General features: G+C 42.8%; 1 protein-coding gene across 1 annotated transcript in view; it reads left to right on the top strand.

The window, feature by feature from the left end:
- Positions 1 to 19,584, top strand: part of LOC126185491 (cyclic nucleotide-gated cation channel subunit A) — a 358,388-nt gene that overhangs the window by 90,495 nt on the left and 248,309 nt on the right. The window contains exon 2 of the mRNA XM_049928133.1: positions 5,691 to 5,786. Within this exon, the coding sequence (XP_049784090.1) occupies positions 5,709 to 5,786 (78 nt within the window). The 5' untranslated portion in view covers positions 5,691 to 5,708. The remainder of the gene's footprint in view (positions 1 to 5,690; positions 5,787 to 19,584) is intronic.

The raw sequence follows: 19,584 nt of genomic DNA, 5'->3' as shown, positions 1-19,584 counted from the left end.
CTTGTGACCTCACTGTGGGGTCTTCCGGTTGCCCTTAAGAAAGGGACCAGATGCTCCTGGAAGGCGCAACCAACACAGTTACAGAGCTCCAGACAGCTAGCAGATTATACTGTACACGTTGAGCTGTCCAGTTGCAAAATGCAACCCTGTATGTCACTAGGAGTGGAAAAAGAAAATTACGGAAATCAACACCAATATGAAATATTTTACCACAGCAACACACTTTTGGCGCAGTGATACAACTCTGGATTCGCATTCGGAAGAGCGACGGTTCACAACCTATTCTAGTCATCCAGGTCAAGATTTTCCTAAATCGCTAAGGTAAATACTGAGACGATTTCTGTGAAAAGAACACGGACAATTTACTTCTGTATCCGTTGCAAGAAGAGAGCTTAAGAAATATTCATCAGAACAGATTCACACAACTGCTCTATTAAATACACAGATGTGAAAAGATAAACGAAGAATGGTCTAATATTAGAAACGCTATAAAACAGCAAGTGAAGTACTACGTGAAAAAATTGGACCAGTCGGAAAAGAGGTTTAAAAATATGGAATGAAGAGATACAAAAAGTCATACATGATAAGCAGAAAGCGTACAATGAGTACTTTCAGAAGAAATCAACAGAAGTCAAAGATCGAAACCTTTAAGAAGGAAATGAAGCAAAATGGATAGTAAGGTCAGCTCATACCACATTGTGGGACGCTTTTATAAGCAGAATTGAACAAGATATCCACGGGAGACAAGAAATAGCATACACGTTAATGAAATACCTTAACAAAGCAGAAAGAGATAAGTTAAATCTAAATGTAACACAACCCTCTGACTGGATTACATATTATGAAAAACTGTGGTACCATCCAGAAATCAACGAAGCAATTAAAAAAGAATAACTGCAGACAACAGACTCGCATATTGAACTGACGGAATTTAAGACAGTTATTAAAAAAATGAAAAAAGGGAAATCACCAGAACTAGATGGAATTAATACCGGATTGATTGCACACGGAGCAGTCCTCTTAGAGTTAAGAATGCTAGATGTCTTTAACATGTCCTGGGTAAGGTATGAGACACTGGAGGAATGGAAAATAGCAAAGGCTATTTCACTATATATAAAAGGTTTAAGAAGTAATGCATCAAACTTTACAAAATCTGCAGCAAAATAATAAATGGAAGACCACGATATCTCGGATGTAATTGTAATGGTGGAACAAGTAGGTTTCCGAAAGAGAAGATCATGCGTAGACGACGTTTTTGCATTGAACCAGATGATTCAAAAGAGACGAAACTCACCTATAATATGTGGATCATGAAAAGCATTTGAAAGAAAATCATTTGAAACCCATCGCAGACGTCTGTTTACGGCCTGGGAGACTCTGTTTTGAAGAAGTGGCGTCAGACGTAGGTGTAGGTGAAACTCCCATTCTCTCTCGGGATTCAGACAACGTGGACTCGCTGCCCGCTTTTGCTGCTTGCGACAATGTCTTAGAAAGCAGAGGGTCGAGGACTGGCGTTGGGAGGGAGGACGGATAATGCTTCGAAGTCAGGTGCGTGAGGTAAATTTTAACGTGCTGAAGTTCATGTAAAATGAAGCAGCGTAAGCAATATCTACACAGTTGTAGAGTGTGATCAGGCAAAAGAAGAATGTAATTATGTTAATAGTGAACTAACAAGGGATCTTTTCGAAAGCGATTTTATAATAACTCTGAGTCGGAAATAAGTGAATAGGCGATGATGGTGACAAAGAAATGTAAGATTGTGTAATATTAAATAAAAATACTTGCAAACATGACTTGTTTTTTGTTTCTGTTTTTACATATTTAGTTGGTGTTTGCGTGTTTTTATCTTCAAGTGAGTACTCTGGAGCGGCTTATGGAGAGAACATTTCTAGAAAGATAATAAGTCAACGCGTAATGTGAAATCCTATCTTTGCGTCATGTTGTACAATCTTCTGAGCGCGTGGCCAACAGCGTAGTTAAGATCCGCACTTTGAGGTCGGCAATTCCACTGCCTCTGTCCTAATCCCTTTGCCTGTCCTTAGGGTTCCGCCACCAGTAGCACTTTCCCCTCCATTCGCTGTCGTTGTGCGCATTGGTGGCCACGAAGTTTCAGTCGGGCTGTACGCGTGGGGGAGGCACACCCGATTCATAAACGGGCTGAGTGAGCCAGTCAGTCATCAGTCTCATTGCACCGTGGTTAGTGTTGGTCACAACGAAAATACCTATCTGAATCATGAAGTTACCTATATCTTTCTAACAAGCTGCAAATCTTGCACGTATTTTTGTTATCAGTTTAAGAACTGTAATTATTTTTTGTTAGGGGCTTTATTATTATAAATTGAAACGTTTTAGGTGCCCTGTTTGACATGACTACAAAAAGGAGCAAAGATGGTTGGTTGTTTTGGGGAAGGAGACCAGACAGCGAGGTCATCGGTCTCATCGGATTAGGGAAGGACGGGGAAGGAAGTCGGCCGTGCCCTTTGAAAGGAACCATCAGGGCATTTGCCTGTAGCGATTTAGGGAAATCACGGAAAACCCAAATCAGGATGGCCGGACGCGGGATTGAACCGTCGTCCTCCCGAATGCGAGTCCAGTGTCTAACCACTGCGCCACCTCGCTCGGTAAGGAGCAAAGAAAAACGAGACAAAAATCGTAATTTTAAACTTGCGTTGACCGAAGCTTTCGCTTTTGTTTAAAACTTAAATGTCATCGTTATCTGTTTATTTATCAGGAAAATTTGGTTCACAACAAGAAAAAGTTTTCTAGGCCCACTTTACAATTAGCTACGCGTCATTTAGTACCAAATAGCCTGTCGGTTATGCAAGGCAGGAAGTAGTTGAGGAACTTCAAAACAATGAACAAAAAAATCAAATTGTGTGTTTAATTACAGTATGTAGTCTTCCAACAAAGTTAATATTTCAAGTTTTGTGGTTAGTCAAGAGACTACTGAGAGAGGAAAACCATATACAGAGGTCGAATATATAAAAATGTGTTCCAAAAATACATCCAAAGAGCTATTTCGAGATTGTAGGAAGAAAACAGATATTCTAAAAAATATAAAAAGTTACTATTATCTGCTAAATCAGTGAGAGGCAGAAAATTTAAAAAGTCTTCCAATATTACGAACCAGCAAGTCGAAGATCTTAAACTCGTTTCACCTTTATTAATAGCGGCTGACAAGTCTTGCGACATAAATTATACAGCGCAAGCTCCACTTCTAGTGCAATTTATTTCGCATGCAGGTCCTGCCACTCAAAGGCCAAACACATAGAGAGGATATAGCAAATGTTGTAACTGAGTGCACTGAAAAACATCATATTCAACTGGATAAAATTGTCTCAGTTTTAATCGACAGGGCGAAAAGCATGATCCGTGTAAGAAACGAGTTTGTTGCTACTAGTATTTTGGAGAAAAAAAACGAAAAAAGAAACGAAATTTAATCACGAGATACCTACTTATCATTGCATTATTCATCGAGAAGCGCTTTGTGTGCAGACATTTCCAGGAGAAAATTATTAGGTTACGGAACTGGGCAGTGAGATCGTGAATCTCAAATGGCTAAAGCTCTTATTCATCGCCAATTTAAAGAAATTTTGTTGGAACTGAAAGTAAGTAAGCAGATCATCTGCTGAATAACAGCGTACGTTGGTGATCGAGAGGAACGTTCTGAAGCCTCTCACTTTCTTATTAACAGAAATTAAAGCATTTCACCTTCAGAAGGGTGCTCACTATCCAGAATTAACAAACGATCAGTGCATCAAAACATTTTATTTCACAGTAGACTTTACGTTTCATCCAAACCAGCTTAGTGGTAAACCGCAAGGGAAAGGAAACACAATTCTTTCAATGACAGAAGAAGTTATCTGATTTAGAAATTGTTTCTTTTTTGCTCAAGATTTTGAAAGAGATACTTTGATTCAGTTTCACTCCTTTTGAAACATGGGCAAGGAAATACGATTCTCACACTGACATTTGATACTTCAAAATAATTTTTTTTTATATATGAGGAATGCTTTTGTCAACAGATTTCAGGAGTTTAGACACATTAAACAGATGTTAGCCCACGTTAAAATACTCTTAATGCTACTGTAACAGAATAACATTCTTCTCCTTTTAATACTGACATCGGCAACTTTGAAATGCAGTTGCTGGATTTAGAAAGCAAATGATTGGGGAGATCAAAAACTGAATGTCTTTCTGCTGATATAAAAATATTGTTGAAAAACAAATGCGTACTTGAATCCAGAATGAGATTTTCACTCTGCATCGGAGTGTGCGCTGCTATGAAACTTCCTGGCAGATTAAAACTGCGTGCCGGACCGAGATTCGAACTCGGGGCCTTTGCCTTTCGCGGGCAAGTGCTCTACCATCTGAGCTACCCAGACACGACTCACGCCCCGTCCTCACAGCTTTACTTCTGCCAGTACCTCATCTCCTACCTTCCAAACTTTACAGAAGCTCTCCTGCGAACCTTGCAGCACTCATGGAAGAAAGGATATTGCTGAGACATGGCTTAGCCACAGACTGGGGGATGTTTCCAGAATGAGATTTTCACTCTGCAGCGGAGTGCGCGTTGTGAGTCGTGCTTGGGTAGCGCTGATGGTAGAGCAGTTGCCCGCGAAAGGCAAAGGTCCTGATTTCGAGTGTCGGTCCTCCAGGAAGTTTCAAACGCGTACTTATTTCAGAGAACATTTGGCTGTTCTGGAGAACCTTGTGATTTTCACCGACTGGAATGGTGTTACTGACTCTTATAGTCAGTTGGATAACTAGTGTTTGCTGTTGTATTCTTAATGAAGTCTACATATTCGTGTGAACAATCATCTTCAAGTAAACCTTATGAGGAGTAAATTAAGAAATTTTTTTATTGATGAGAATCTAGAATCGTGGCCCAGCTGGATTCATACCTAAAATTTAAAACAACTTACAGACATGAGATGTGCAGACTTTCCAAGGAGATGCAAGGCATCGTTTATATTAGTGTTTGTCAGTCACTGTCAAGATTTAATTTTATAAATGTCTAACAAATTAAGTGTATCAATAAATAATATCGTTATTAAATATGATATCAGGTTTTATATAACGTGCCCATAGTTTAACAAATCTTAAAACTTTACTTATATTTTATTAAGTTCATTTTAGGAAGCGCTGTGTGGTGGAAGAAGATATATTTTCGAGTATTGAGAAAGGTCGATCTCAGAGAACGTACCTCAGTCAGATTGAGGATTCGTTTTGGCATAGACTAGCGCAGGAGTAACCTAATGAAGTTAATAACAGTGTACCTAAGTATGTAGTCTGGCTTTAAAAAAAGAAATGATTCACGAAAGGAATTCCGGTCGTTGTATTGTTAATACCTGGCTCTGTTGACTGATGAATTTGCCGAGCAGTGGTCAAGGGGATGTTTTGCGTGATGAATCTTTCACTATGCAGCTGCCAGAGCGGGCCGTGAGTCATTCTTGGATAGCTCAGCCGCTAAGATAATTGGTCGCGAAAGTCAAGTTTCCGGGTTCGAGTACCGGTCCAACGTACAGTTACAATACGTACATTTATTCTCAATTTTGGAAACTTTTTTTTTGTTTTCCTGTAAAATTTAGAAAGAGATTACATTTGAAGAGAAGAAACAACAGAATGTTTGTAGCGATGGCATCGCTGGCAGGGGAGGTGTTTCTCACTCTGTGTGTTTGGTGTTGCAGGAGGGTGAGCCGGCCGCCATGGCGCACTCGTCGCGCCTGCGCGCCGCCGCCTCCACCGCCGGCAGGAGCCTCCGCCGCCTCTCCACGTCGCTGCAGGTGGGCTACCAGCTACTACTTACTACTCCATACTCCCACTCTGTCTGACTGCCTGTCTCTGTGTTCGGCGACAGCTGCTGCAGGCGAAGCGTAGGGTGTGTCTCGCAAGGCTAGCCGGCCGGAGTGGCCGTGCGGTTCTAGGCGCTACAGTCTGGAACCGAGCGACCGCTACGGTCGCAGGTTCGAATCCTGCCTTGGGCATGGATGTGCGTGATGTCATTTGGTTATTTAGGTTTAATTAGTTCTAAGTTCTAGGTGACTGATGACCTCAGAAGTTAAGTCACATAGTGCTCAGAGCCATTTTTGTCGCAAGGCTACTGTCCATCGGGAACCACACGCAGTGCTTATTCCACTGTTCCAGTAAACCTTCCTCCTTGCACATCCCTGATCCTCTAAAGTATCAAACTCTCAGGTATAAAACGGCTTCAAACGCCTTATTTAGTACAAATCAGTCACTCTGTCAAATGTTGATGTTAAGCACGTAAGCGAGAAGAAGTTAAGAAACGCTTTGAAATTATATTTAAAGTTCGTTGCAAACGCTAAGTGCTCTCATTTTCAAATACTGGATGAATAAAGACAGAGTAATATATGCGCCGTGTGTTACTCTGCCTCAAGAAATTTTTTGCAGATTGGAAATTTGTGGTACGTTGCTATGGGACATCGGTCCCTAGGCTTACACACTACTTGATCTAACTTAAACTGACTTACGCTAAGGACGAGACACACACCCATGCCCGAGGGACGACTCGAACCTCCGACGACGGGAGCCGCGCGAACCGTGGCAAGGCACCTCAGCCCACGGCTTCCCCGCGCGGCTCTGCCTCAAGACGTGTACGCAATGCCCGACAGGATATTTTACTTACTGAGTTGAAACTTTAATATAAAATTATAGCTCTTTATGGATAGATTATGACAGCATTTTAAACTTTTAAATTCGGTCAATAAATGTATCAAACATTGGAAATCAATTTTTTTTTGTCCCTACAATCCGTCAAATATGCAATTGGGCTGCGCCCCGAATTAGCAGTTAAGTAATATAGATCTTTTTCGCTGTTTTTGTTTTCCCTTGGTACTTCTGAAACGTACCTTCTGTCCGTCCGTTCCGTGACCAAGTCGCGCTCGTTGCGGCACCCCCTCTCCCACCTTTCCCCCACAAACCTAACAGATACAATTAGTTTAATTCCTACTTCTAAAATGCGCAAATAATTTATAGATGTCTGCTCTTTGTAAACAGAGGGATTAAGACATGAAAAGGTGGTGCTTGATGCATGCACAACAGCTCCGTAATCATTCAGTCTAACGCCCCTCTTCATCAAGGGCAGTCATATTAGATGACACTGATGTCCTGGACCCCCACACAGTCGCAAAATGGTGATGGTGCGAGGAGGAGTCCATAGACGTGTTGTTGGTGGCAGCCGTCGTTGAATTTCAGCCGGGCAGTGAGTCTCACAAACTGTCTTTGGTTCCCTAATCAATTCTGGTGCATTTTAGAGCCCACTTTTTAGCATGCTACTGGTCCTGTCGTGTACGTCAGTGCATATGTTTCTACCAGCTGATATTGTGAAGATCTTCCGTCTACCACGCCTCGTTTCATTTGCTTTTGGCCAAGTCTCTAAGCCCAGCAATGAGATCGCACACTGGAATGCAACGCAGATCTAAGGCTTCCATTCAGTCCCATGATGATCAATTTGGTGTGGCAACTGAAGATACCAAAGCGAAAGCCGAAGTTTTAAATGTCACGTTGAAGAAATCGTTCACACAGGAGAATCGTGTAAACAAACCGTCATTTGACCATCGGACAGACTCCGTATGAACGACATAGTAATAAGCATTCCTGGCGTAGAGAAACAACTGAAAGATTTGAAAGCAAATAAATCAGCAGATCGGGATAGAATCCCAACTCGGTTTTACAAAGAGTACTCTACGGCGTCGGCCCCTTACCTAGCTTGCATTTATAATGAAACTCTCGCCCAGCACAAAATCCCAAACGACGAAAAAAGCGCAGGTGACTCCATGTCGGTCGTCTGTTGCCGTAGCCTGCTAACGCCAGATGTCGTCATATCGTCGTAACAGATACGTTCGTCTATTTCACGTAGTGTTGCTCGTCTGTTAGCACCGACAACTCTACGCAAACGCCACCGCTCTCGGTCGTTAAGTGAAGGCCGTCAGCCACTCCGCTATCCGTGGTGAGAGGTAATGCCTGAATCGTGGTATTCTCGACATACTCTCGACGCAGCAGGACTCGGGATATTGAAGTCCCTAACGATTTCCGAAGCGGAATATGCCATATGTCTGGCTCCAACTGCCATTCCGCGTTCAGAGTCTGCTAATTCCAGTCGTGTGGTCATAATCACGTCGGAAATCTTTTCACATGAATCACTTGAGCACAAATAACAGCTCCGCCAATCTCTTTTATACCTTGAGTACGCGGTACTGCCACCATCTGTATACACTATGTGATCAAAAGTATCCGGACACCTGGATGAAAATGACTTACAAGTTCGTGGTACCCTCCATCGGTAATGCTGGAATTCAATATGGTGTTGGCCCACCTTTAACCTTGATGACAGCTTCCATTCTCGCTGGCACACATTCAATCAGGTGCTGGATCGTATCTTGGGGAATGGCAGCCCATTCTTCAAGGGGTGCTGCACTGAGGAGTGGCATTGATGTCGGTGGGTGAGGCCTGGCACGAAGTTATCGTTCCAAAATATTCCAAAGGTGTTTTATAGGTTTCAGGTTAGGACTCTGAGCAGGCCAGTCCATTACAGTGATGTTATTGTAGAGTAACCACTCTGCCACAGGGTGCTCCATCGTGTTGAAAGATACAATCGCCATCCCCGAATTGCTCTTCAACAGTGAGATGCAAGATGGTACTTAAAACATCATTGTAGGCCTGTGCTGTGATAGTGCCACGCTAAACAACAAGGGTTGCAAGTCCCCTCCATGAAAACCACGACCACTCCATAACACCACCGCCTCCGAATTTTACTGTTGGCACTACACACGCTGGCAGATGACGTTCACAGGGAATTCACCATATACACACTCTGGCATCGGATCGCCACATTGTGTACCGTGATGCGTCACTTCACACAATGTTTTTCCACTGTTCAATCGTCCAATGTTTACGCTCCTAACACCAAGCGAGGCGTCCTTTGGCGTTTACCGACGTGATGTGGGGCTTATGAGCAGTCGCTCGACCACGAAATGCAAGTTTTCTCATCTCCCGGCTAACTGTCTTAGTACTTGCAGTGGATCCTGATGCAGTTTGGAATTCCTGTATGAGGGTCTGGATAGATGTCTGTCTATTACACATTACGACCCTCTTCAAATGTCGGCAGTCTCTGTCAGTCAACAGACGAGGTCGGCCTGGACGCTTTTGTGCTATACGTGTCCCCTCACGTTTCCACTTCACTATCACATCAGAAACAGTGGACCGAGGGATGTTTAGGAGTGTGGAAACCTCGTGTATAGACGTATGACACAAGTGACACCCAATCATCTGACCACGTTCGAAGTCCGTAAGTTCCGCGGAGCGCCCCATTCTGCTCTCTCATGCTGTTTAATGACTACTGAGGTCGCTGATATGAAGTACCTGGCAGTAGGTGGCAGCACAATGCAACTAATATGAAAAACGTATAATTTTGGGGTTGTCCGGATACTATTGATCACGTAGTATATGTGTATAACGCTATTCCATAATCTTTGTCACCTCATTGTAAGGATCGACAGCCTCACTGTGCCCCGCTAGAAAACCCTGTAGCTGTGAAACTAGTCTCAGGAAGATTGCGAGATGAGCTGCGACCATTCCACTGAAACATGTTCACCGCATACAATTCTTGCTCCACCTTGTAACAATACCACCACTTGCAAAGTAGGTTAGAAATCAGATTAATAATGTTGCTCACGCAGCATATGTTCGCTTTATCGGACAACAACAAAGTTATTGACTGTGGATGGTATCGTTAGAATGGAAATAATGAAGTCACTGTAAAAAAAGTCATTAATTTTGGCACTTATCTTGAATGGATTCCCACGTAGATTTCGTCGAAGTTGTTATGGCTCATCTTGTTGATTCTAGGGTGATTCCACTTTGACTGCTAGAAGGTCCAGATCTGTATTTTAGCAATATTTGAAGACCTAACAAATGCGTTTTCAGGAAATTCTTAATGATCAAACAATTCCAGATCAGAACAATGGTATGGTAGAAATAATTTTTGACTTGGTGTTCACGATCCACATTTTTATTAAACTTCTTGTAAATTCACATATACTTCTTACTTATCACATCATCAAGAAATCAGTTTTGTATCAATCTTCATATATTTAATTTCCACTTTAACCAAACACAAGACTTGACTGTCCTTTTACAAAGCGAAATAACAACTTAACTTCTGCAAAGTGAAAACAAAGACTGCTCTGTGTGCATTCGCGCCAAAACAGTTACAAGTAAGTCAAAGATTATGACAGTCTCACAGAAATGAATACACACAAGAACGATATCACTATAATGTATCGATACACCGCAGTACCTATACATTAATAAAACCAAATGTGAATATTGTCACAAATATGTGTCTGTTACTTCGCAGAAAAGTAGTAAGATATTACTGGTATCTAGAACTGGGGTTGGAGTGTCGTAATTGTCACGTAAATAAAGAATCATTACAACCTCTATCTGGTTTCTAGCAAATTCCGCGACTAATTTCCACAAGAATAAAACAGTGTAACTTTCTAAAGTCAAGACGAAGAAAGTCACACACAAAAACCACCATACTTCACATTGCTACAGAAATAACTTGAATTTATGGGTGTGAATTAAATCTCGGCAACTTCGTATCTTTTAACCGATATTACCTACAGCTAGCTACTGGCTCCACGATCTGATATGATACCTCCGACAACGGAGCACGTGCTCATAAATACGCTCTGAAATCTCTCTTCCGCCCCCGAGGTCGAAGACTTGTCTTCTACACTCGCGAGGTCGTCGATTGACCTCTTTTCGGCGAGCTGCGAACGCTGCACCGTGCTGTTCGAAGAATCAATCCTTTCTGCCAATTATTACCAGGAGCCGTAAGCAGACATTTCAGTTGGCTACTTCTTGCTTCCACTACTTCACGCGCAGTACTAGTCACCACAACGCCGCGCGGGGTAGCCGCGCGGTCTACCGGCGCCTTGTCACGGTCCGCCCGGCTCCCCCCGTCGGAGGTTCGAGTCCCTCGCGCAAGTTAAGTTGGATTAAGTAGTGGGGAAGCTTAGGGACCGATGACCTCAACAGTTTGGTCGCATAAGACCTTACCACAGATTTCCAAATTCATCACAACGGTCTGAATATTATCGTTCATAAGAGCTAGAAAAGAGGATTTTACAGGAGTTGGACAAAAATGTGGAAAAACTGCGAGAAGTGCTCGCTTGAGCATAAATGCAGATGCTAGCCAAACCTGCAGGTTGTGCTGTTTTATTTGACCACGAGTAGCACCTGTCCACAGTACGTTGCAAGTGTCAGTCGCGGTTACAGCAATTTTTTTGTGCGGTTGTGAGTGTGTTATCTTGGAGCTAAGCGAATTCGAACGAGGGCAAATTCTCGGCGCTTATATGGTGGGTGCTTGTCTTACCAAGGTAGCCGAATTGTTTGCAGTTTCAAGAGGCACCGTATCGAAGATTTACACCGCTAACAGAGCAAGCGGCGGAAAAACGTCAGCGCTAAGTTACAACGCGGATACAGTGCGTGTTGAGTGATCATTAAAAACGGTCATTGAGGAGGATTGTGACTAAAAAAAAAGTGCAGAACTGAATGTCGCATTTGCGAAGCCAGTCTTTTGACTAAACCGCTTCCACATTTCCATGTGAGATATCAGTTTCTGAAGTGTCGTCTGATTCAGATGTAGTACGAATGCTTGTCGGCACTGCTACGATTTTCTTCTTCACAAATATTCTCCCCGTTGTCAGATCCATTTAGTAATTCTTCCAGCTGCACATCAGAAAGCAATCGCTTCGTAATGACAGCCACATAAAAATTACTACGGTACATAAATGTGCTGCGTCCTAGTCAAGTACTGGAAACCTTACTAGTAGCGATGATCTTTTGATAAATGCAACGTACTACGCAACCTACGTTGTTATCTAGCGTTTGACATTTTAAAAATAAGCAAACAAAAACCTTCATTTCGCAAAAAGCACTATGCATATGTCTCAAACAATCAGGAATGTAATTTTACTAGCAGTATTTCTGCATGTTGGGAATTTTTGAAATCCTGAACCATACAGACTCAAGGGACACAAGGTGCTGTGGAGTAATCACCACGTTCCCCTGACCTAGCTCATGTGGACTTTTACATGTGGGGAACACTAAAGGACGTCGTTTATCGACAAAAGCCACGCACATTGGATGAACTTCGAGAATCCATCGTACATTCATGTGCAAATATCCAACTGAACACGTTGCAATCAGTAGTTCGTGCTGCTGTTCGGCGGCACCGTTTGTGTGTGGATGTTAATGGTGACCATTCCGAACACCTACAGTGATATACAGGGTGTTACAAAAACGTACGGCCAAACTTTCAGGAAACATTCCTCACACACAAATAAAGAAAATATGTTATGTAGACATGTGTCCGGAAACGCTTAATTTCCAGGTTAGAGCTCATTTTAGTTTCGTCAGTATGTACTGTACTTCCTCGATTCACCGCCAGTTGGCCCAATTGAAGGAAGGTAATGTTGACTTCGGTGCTTGTGTTGACATGCGACTCATTGCTCTACAGTACTAGCATCAAGCACATCAGTACGTAGCATCAACAGGTTAGTGTTCATCACGAACGTGGTTTTGCAGTCAGTGCAATGTTTACAAATGCGGAGTTGGCAGATGCCCATTTGCTGTATGGATTAGCACGGGGCAATAGCCGTGGCGCGGTACGTTTGTATCGAGACAGATTTCCAGAACGAAGTTGTCCCGACAGGAAGACGTTCGAAGCAATTGATCGGCGTATTAGGGAGCACGGAACATTCCAGCCTATGACTCGCGACTGGGTAAGACCTAGAACGACGAGGACACCTGCAATGGACGAGGCAATTCTTCGTGCAGTTGACGATAACCCTAATGTCAGCGTCAGAGAAGTTGCTGCTGTACAAGGTAACGTTGACCACGTCACTGTCTGGAGAGTGCTATGGGAGAACCAGTTGTTTCCGTACCATGTACAGCGTGTGCAGGCACTATCAGCAGCTGATTGGCCTCCACGGATACACTTCTGCGAATGCTTCATCCAACAATGTGTCAATCTTCATTTCAGTGCAAATGTTCTCTTTACGGATGAGGCTTCATTCCAACGTGATCAAACTGCAAATTTTCAGAATCAACATGTGTGGAGTGACGAGAATCCGCACGCAGTTGTGCAATAACGTCATCAACACAGATTTTCTGTGAACGTTTGGGCAGGCATTGTTGGTGATGTCTTGATTGGGACCCATGTTCTTCCATCTACGCTCAGTGGAGCACGTTATCATGATTTCATACGGGATACTCTACCTGTGCTGCTAGAACTTGTGCCTTTACAAGTACGACACAACATGTGGTTCAAGCACGATGGAGCTCCTGCACATTTCAGTCGAAGTGTTCGCACGCTTCTCAACAACAGATTCGCTGACCGATGGATTCCATGGCCTCCACGCTCTCCTGACCTCAACCCTCTTGACTTTCATTTATGGGGGCATTTGAAAGCTCTTGTCTACGCAACCCCGGTACCAAATGTAGAGACTCTTCGTGCTCGTATTGTGGACGGCTGTGATACAATACGCCATTCTCCAGGGCTGCATCAGAGCATCAGGGATTCCATGCGACGGAGGGTGGATGCATGTATTCTCGCTAACGGAGGACATTTTGAACATTTCCTGTAACAAAGTGTTTGAAGTCACGCTGGTACGTTCTGTTGCTGTGTGTTTCCATTCCATTATTAATGTGATTTGAAGAGAAGTAATAAAATGAGCTCTAACATGGAAAGTAAGCGTTTCCGGACACATGTCCACATAACATATTTTCTTTCTTTGTGTGTGAGGAATGTTTCCTGAAAGTTTGGCCGTACCTTTTTGTAACACCTTGTATTTAAGTAGGACTTTATAAGCTACACTTTCACCAAAAATGAGACAACTCCGTCAATTAGTTTGCCAGTTATGGACTTTTAAACAGTGGATACATTTTTGGACCCCTCTGTATATTGGTAAATGGCATATTAAATCACTGACTAGATATGACAATCCGTTGTAGTACCAGTTTCTAACGGTAATGCATAAATGTGAAATTAATCCTGTTAGTTGCAAGGCACTTCTAGCCTTTTTTTGTTATTCTTATACTGTTGCAAATTTGTAAGAAAATGACTTCCGTTGTGTAGCGGTCCAAGACGTCCACATTCATTTGAGATTATGTTGCAGCTACTGCTTTTGCAAAACTCGCTGTTGCATACTCCATACAGAATACATAATGTATTATTATTATTATTATTATTATTATTATTATTATGACTGTAAATTCTGACAGTACAGCTAACACTTTACATCATTCACCTCACATTACCCAGAGGACGTAGAATTGTTTCCTTACCACGCACGTTACCCATTAATAACTTTTGCAGCTTTGACAGGGAATAACTTTATGCAAAACCTGAGATAGTACTTACAAAAAAGAGTTATATTTCCTTCCTTGTCCTCGTCCATCTAAACTAGTCGGTCTCTGACTGTATCTAAATCGATGGGAGGCTATAGTTTCATGTTCCGTTTCATTCTTTTCGCAGTAACTTGTTCTCTAACGAAGCGGCTATAGTTTGCTAACGGAGACTATCATCTGCCTCCCTCTAGTGTATCGTGTTCTGCCACAATTGTGGTTACTCCGCAACGGGCTCCTTTCTGGGCGCAAGATCTGTGACGACAGCAGTTGCAACACGTTTGTATGTGCTCATTAGCTCAAACCTTGCGATGGCAGGCGCCGCCAGCAGCTGGCCAGGCAGCGAGCAGCAGGGCTCGGTACTGCACGGTCCGCTCCCCTCCCCAGGGCTCCGCGGCTGGGCGCCTGCCAGTATTCGCGGCACGGACACTCTTTAAGAAGGGCGCGTCGCGCAATTACCAGCCGGGCCGTCCAAGGACACCTCATTGCCACCGCCCGCCGTGCGCGTCTCCAGCACTCGCACCAGCAGCGCTTCAATGAAAGCCCGTGGGCGGGCACCTCCTCAACGCCAACATCCCGCATTTGGATGGAAATCTCCACGTCATTTCCTGACCGATGGGAAGTGTACTAAAAACAAAGTGGTATTATACTTCCCCGAAACACATCGCACGTTCATTTTGAAAATAATCTCAAACTTTTCCTTTAGGAGTGGTCGGTTTCCTGACCGATTAAAGTACTCGGTAGTGAAGCCACTTTATAAAAAGGGAGACAGGGATAACGTTGACAATTTTAGACCTATTTCTATGCCATCGGTGTTTGCTAAAGTTATCGAGAAGGTTGTCTATACAAGGTCACTGGAGCATTTAAATTCACATAATTTTCTGTCAAATGTACAGTTTGGTTTTAGAAATGGCTTAACAACTCAAAATGCTATAGTCTCTTTCCTCTGTGAGGTTTTGGACGGATTAAATAAAAGGTTGCGAACGCTAGGTGTTTTCTTTGATTTAACGAAGGCTTTTGACTGTGTTGACCACAAAATATTACTGCAGAAGTTGGACCATTATGGAGTAAGGGGAGTAGCTTATAGTTGGTTCGCCTCTTACTTTAAGAACAGAAAGCAGAAGGTAATTCTCCGTAATATTGAGAGTGGTAGTGATGTTCAGTCCAAATGGGGCACTGTCAAGTGGGGCGTTCCCCAAGATTCGGTGCTGGGTCCACTGCTGTTTCTTATTTATATATATGATATGCCTTCTAGTATTACAGGTGATTCAAAAATATTTCTGTTTGCTGATGACACCAGCTTGGTAGTGAAGGATTTTGTGTGTAATATTGAAACAGAATCAAAAATGTAGCCCGCATTTCGTGGTCGTGCGGTAGCGTTCTCGCTTCCCACGCCCGGGTTCCCGGGTTCGATTCCCGGCGGGGTCAGGGATTTTCTCTGCCTCGTGATGGCTGGGTGTTGTGTGCTGTCCTTAGGTTAGTTAGGGGACTGATGACCATAGATGTTAAGTCCCATAGTGCTCAGAGCCAGTCAAAAATGTAGTTCATGAAATAAGTTCGTGGCATGTGGAAAATAATTTGATGCTAAATCACAGTAAGACTCAGTTTTTACAGTTTGTAACATACAATTCAACAAGAACCGATATTTTGACCTGACAGAATGGGCATATTATAAGCGAGACGGAACAGTTCAAGTTCCTAGGAGTTCGGATAGATAGTAAGCTGTTGTGGAAAGCCCATGTTCAGGATCTTGTTCAGAAACTAAATGCTGCTTTATTTACGATTAGAACAGTATCTGAAGTAAGTGACACTTCAACACGAAAAGTAGTCTACTTCGCATATTTCCATACGCTTATGTTGTATGGTATTATTTTTTGGGGTAATTCTTCTGATTCAAAAAGGGTATTTTTGGCTCAAAAACGGGCTGTTCGAGCTATATGTGGTGTAAGTTCGACAACCTCTTGTCGACCCCTATTCAATAGTCTGGGAATTCTGACATTGCCCTCACAGTATATATTCTCTTTAATGTCGTTTGTTGTTAGCAATATTAGCCTATTCCCAAGAGTTAGCAGCTTTCACTCAGTTAATACTAGGCAGAAATCCAATCTGCATGTGGAATGCACTTCCTTGACTCTTGTGCAGAAAGGAGTGCAGTATTCTGCTGCATCCATTTTCAATAAGCTACCACAAGAACTCAAAAATCTTAGCAGTACCCCAAACACTTTTAAGTCCAAACTGAAGAGTTTCCTCATGGCTCACTCCTTCTATTCTGTCGAGGAGCTCCTGGAAGAGCTAAAAAATTAAGCAAATTCCAGTGTTACATTGTTGATTTTCTTTATTTAAATTTACGACTTATCACCTGAATATGTTTTTTTATATTTCATTTTATCTGTTTCTAATATCGTGTTATAATTTCATGTATTGACTCGTTCCATGATCATGGAGACTTCTCCTTAATTTGGTCCCACGGAAGAATAAATAAATAAATAAAATAAAAAGAACGGCTTGTCGCCAAATGACGATGCACGTAAGATATGACTTCTGTTTAGTCGTTAGTTCTAGTCCATACGTTGCGACTCAGTGTCATGGATGTTCGAATCACATACTGAAGTTATTGATGGTGAATCTCTCCGCATACCCTATCGCAGTTTGTAGAGTGTGTCTCTGAGTCGTGTGGCTTCTGTAATGAGTGATTATGCAGCGCAATGTTCTATTCTTGTTGTTATGGATGTTCACGGAAATGATTGTAGACAGCGTGAACTAAAGCTATCAAATATTCAAATACTCTCACCCCCACCCCTCTCACGAGTAGTTTGCCGGCCGATGTGGCCGAGCGGTTCTAGGCACTTCAGTCTGGAACCGCGCGACCGCTACGGTCACAGGTTCGAATCCCGCCTCGGGCATGGATGTGTGTGATGTCCTTAGGTTAGTTAGGTTTAAGCAGTTCTAAGTTCTAAGGGACTGATGACTAATTCTTCTGAGCACTATGGGACTTAACATCTGTAGTCATCAGTCCCCCAGAACTTAGAACTACTTAAACCTAACTAACCTAAGGACATCACACACATCAATGGCCGAGGCAGGATTCGAACCTGCGACCGTAGCGGTCGCGCGGTTCCAGACTGAAACGCCTAGAACCGCACGGCCACACCGGCCGGCGACTGATGACCTCAGATGTTATGTTTCATAGTGCTCAGAGCCATTTGAACCATTTCCCAAGCAGTTTACTGTCCTCACCCCACGTACAAATTACTGTCAGTAGATTCACGTGCCCTCACTCCGTAAAACATTCCAGCTTATTCATCAGGAACTGTACCTCAGTATGTCTCAGCCTCTTGACAGGCAAATGCTAGTAACGTGAAGTCCCCTCTCCCCGTTTCCCAGGCATCGAACTCTGTTTCCTTTGAGCCGATAGCACTAATAAAAAACACACGAACGTATTTTTTCTTAAAAACTGTTTTGATGCAGTTCTCCACCAAAGTTTATCCTGTGAAAGCCTCTTCATCTCCGAATAACTACCATAAGCTGCAGCCATTTGAAACTGTTTACTGTATTAACCAATAATAGACGACGACAATTACAATGACATAGGTATCAATAATGGCTGAGTGCCAGGTTAACAAGTCAGTTCAATTTCAAAGTTAAATTGACATTTAATAACCACATTATATTTATTAATTAGATATGGAGAATAATTATTATTATTTGGAGGATAAGGAGGCTTCTTTAACTGACAAGCAAACATGGTATTATTGCAAACTCGGACTAACAATCACGAGCCTAACCCTGCAATTGATTTTGCGCTATGCTTGCGAATTTTAACTTGAATTCCATATACAAGCGTAGTTAAGCCATCTAAATCTCCCCTGGCTATACAAATGAAATCAGACCTTGAGTTTGGTAAGATCTGCCATCACCGACGCGAGGGCAGCATGACACGTCTTCTGTCTCCGAGCTCTCGACCGACACTACCACTTCCACTCTCGCAGACACATCTCATCTCACAACAATGCTTAGAATCGATCTCCCACATTTCGCCCTCAGATTGTTACTATCGATATCTGATTGCTTACGCAACGCAAAGAATAGCGTGAAGTTTGCTATACTGTTTTCAGTGTAATGTAGAATTCTGACACACTCCTTACACCCATTTCCTAATCTAATCCCCTCAGCATAACCTGATTTAATTCGTCTGTATTCCATCACCTTGTTTTACTTGATACTCAGCTTATAACCTCTTCTCAAGACACTGTCCATTCCGGTAATTGCTTTTTCAAGTACTTTACCGTCTGTAACAGAATTACTATGTCATAGACAAACCTTCAAGTTTTTATTTCTTCACCCTGAACTTTAATTCCATACACAAATTTCTCCTTGGTTTCTCTGTGGTTTCATTTTCAAAGTACAGGTTGGATGACATCGGCAATATTCTACAACTCTCGTTCCCTGTTCAACTACTGCTCCTCTTTCATGACATTGGATTTATATAACTACAGGTTGATTTCTGTACAGCTTGTAGATAATTTTTCCATCCATGTATTTTACCCTTGATACCTTCAGAATTTCTTCGCGGGAGAAGTGGTGTGATGCCACGTGGATTGTCATTTTCCTCCTGGTTCGGAACGAAGAATCTATGTTTTATCGCCTGTGACGAAGTTCGACAAAAAATTAACATCATCAACCTCGTAACGCGCAAGCAACTCTATATTGTTGGTCCTTGGTTGCTCTTTATGGTCATCTATCAGGCGGCGAGGAACCCAGCGGACAGACACCTCTGATACCCCAACTAGTGGACAATGGACAAGTGTGTCAGCTTTAGCAATAGAGATGTCCAGTTGTGCAGCGAGGTGTTCCTTTGCATCCGTCGATCACCTCGAATGAGAGTGTTGGCATGTTCCAGTATTGCATGAGGCATACTTACTTGCGGTCGGCCAGCACTTGTTGCGATGATGACACACGCATCGCCGGACAACTCACCGTGCTTTTGTTCAGTGTCATATCCCCGTAGATATTCTGCAAGCCGCTATGAATATCTTTGATTCTCTGGTATTCCGCCGAAAGAAACTCATTGAGAGCCCTCTGCTTGGAACGCACCTCTGTTACAGACGAAATTTTGAAAGCTACATATAGCACCGCTACCTGTCG

The sequence above is a fragment of the Schistocerca cancellata genome, chromosome 1 (assembly GCF_023864275.1).
Source record: "Schistocerca cancellata isolate TAMUIC-IGC-003103 chromosome 1, iqSchCanc2.1, whole genome shotgun sequence".
In the NCBI taxonomy this organism is placed as follows: Eukaryota; Metazoa; Arthropoda; class Insecta; order Orthoptera; family Acrididae; genus Schistocerca; species Schistocerca cancellata.
Note: the sequence above shows the minus strand (reverse complement) of the source record. Positions and strands in the feature narration are given on the sequence as shown.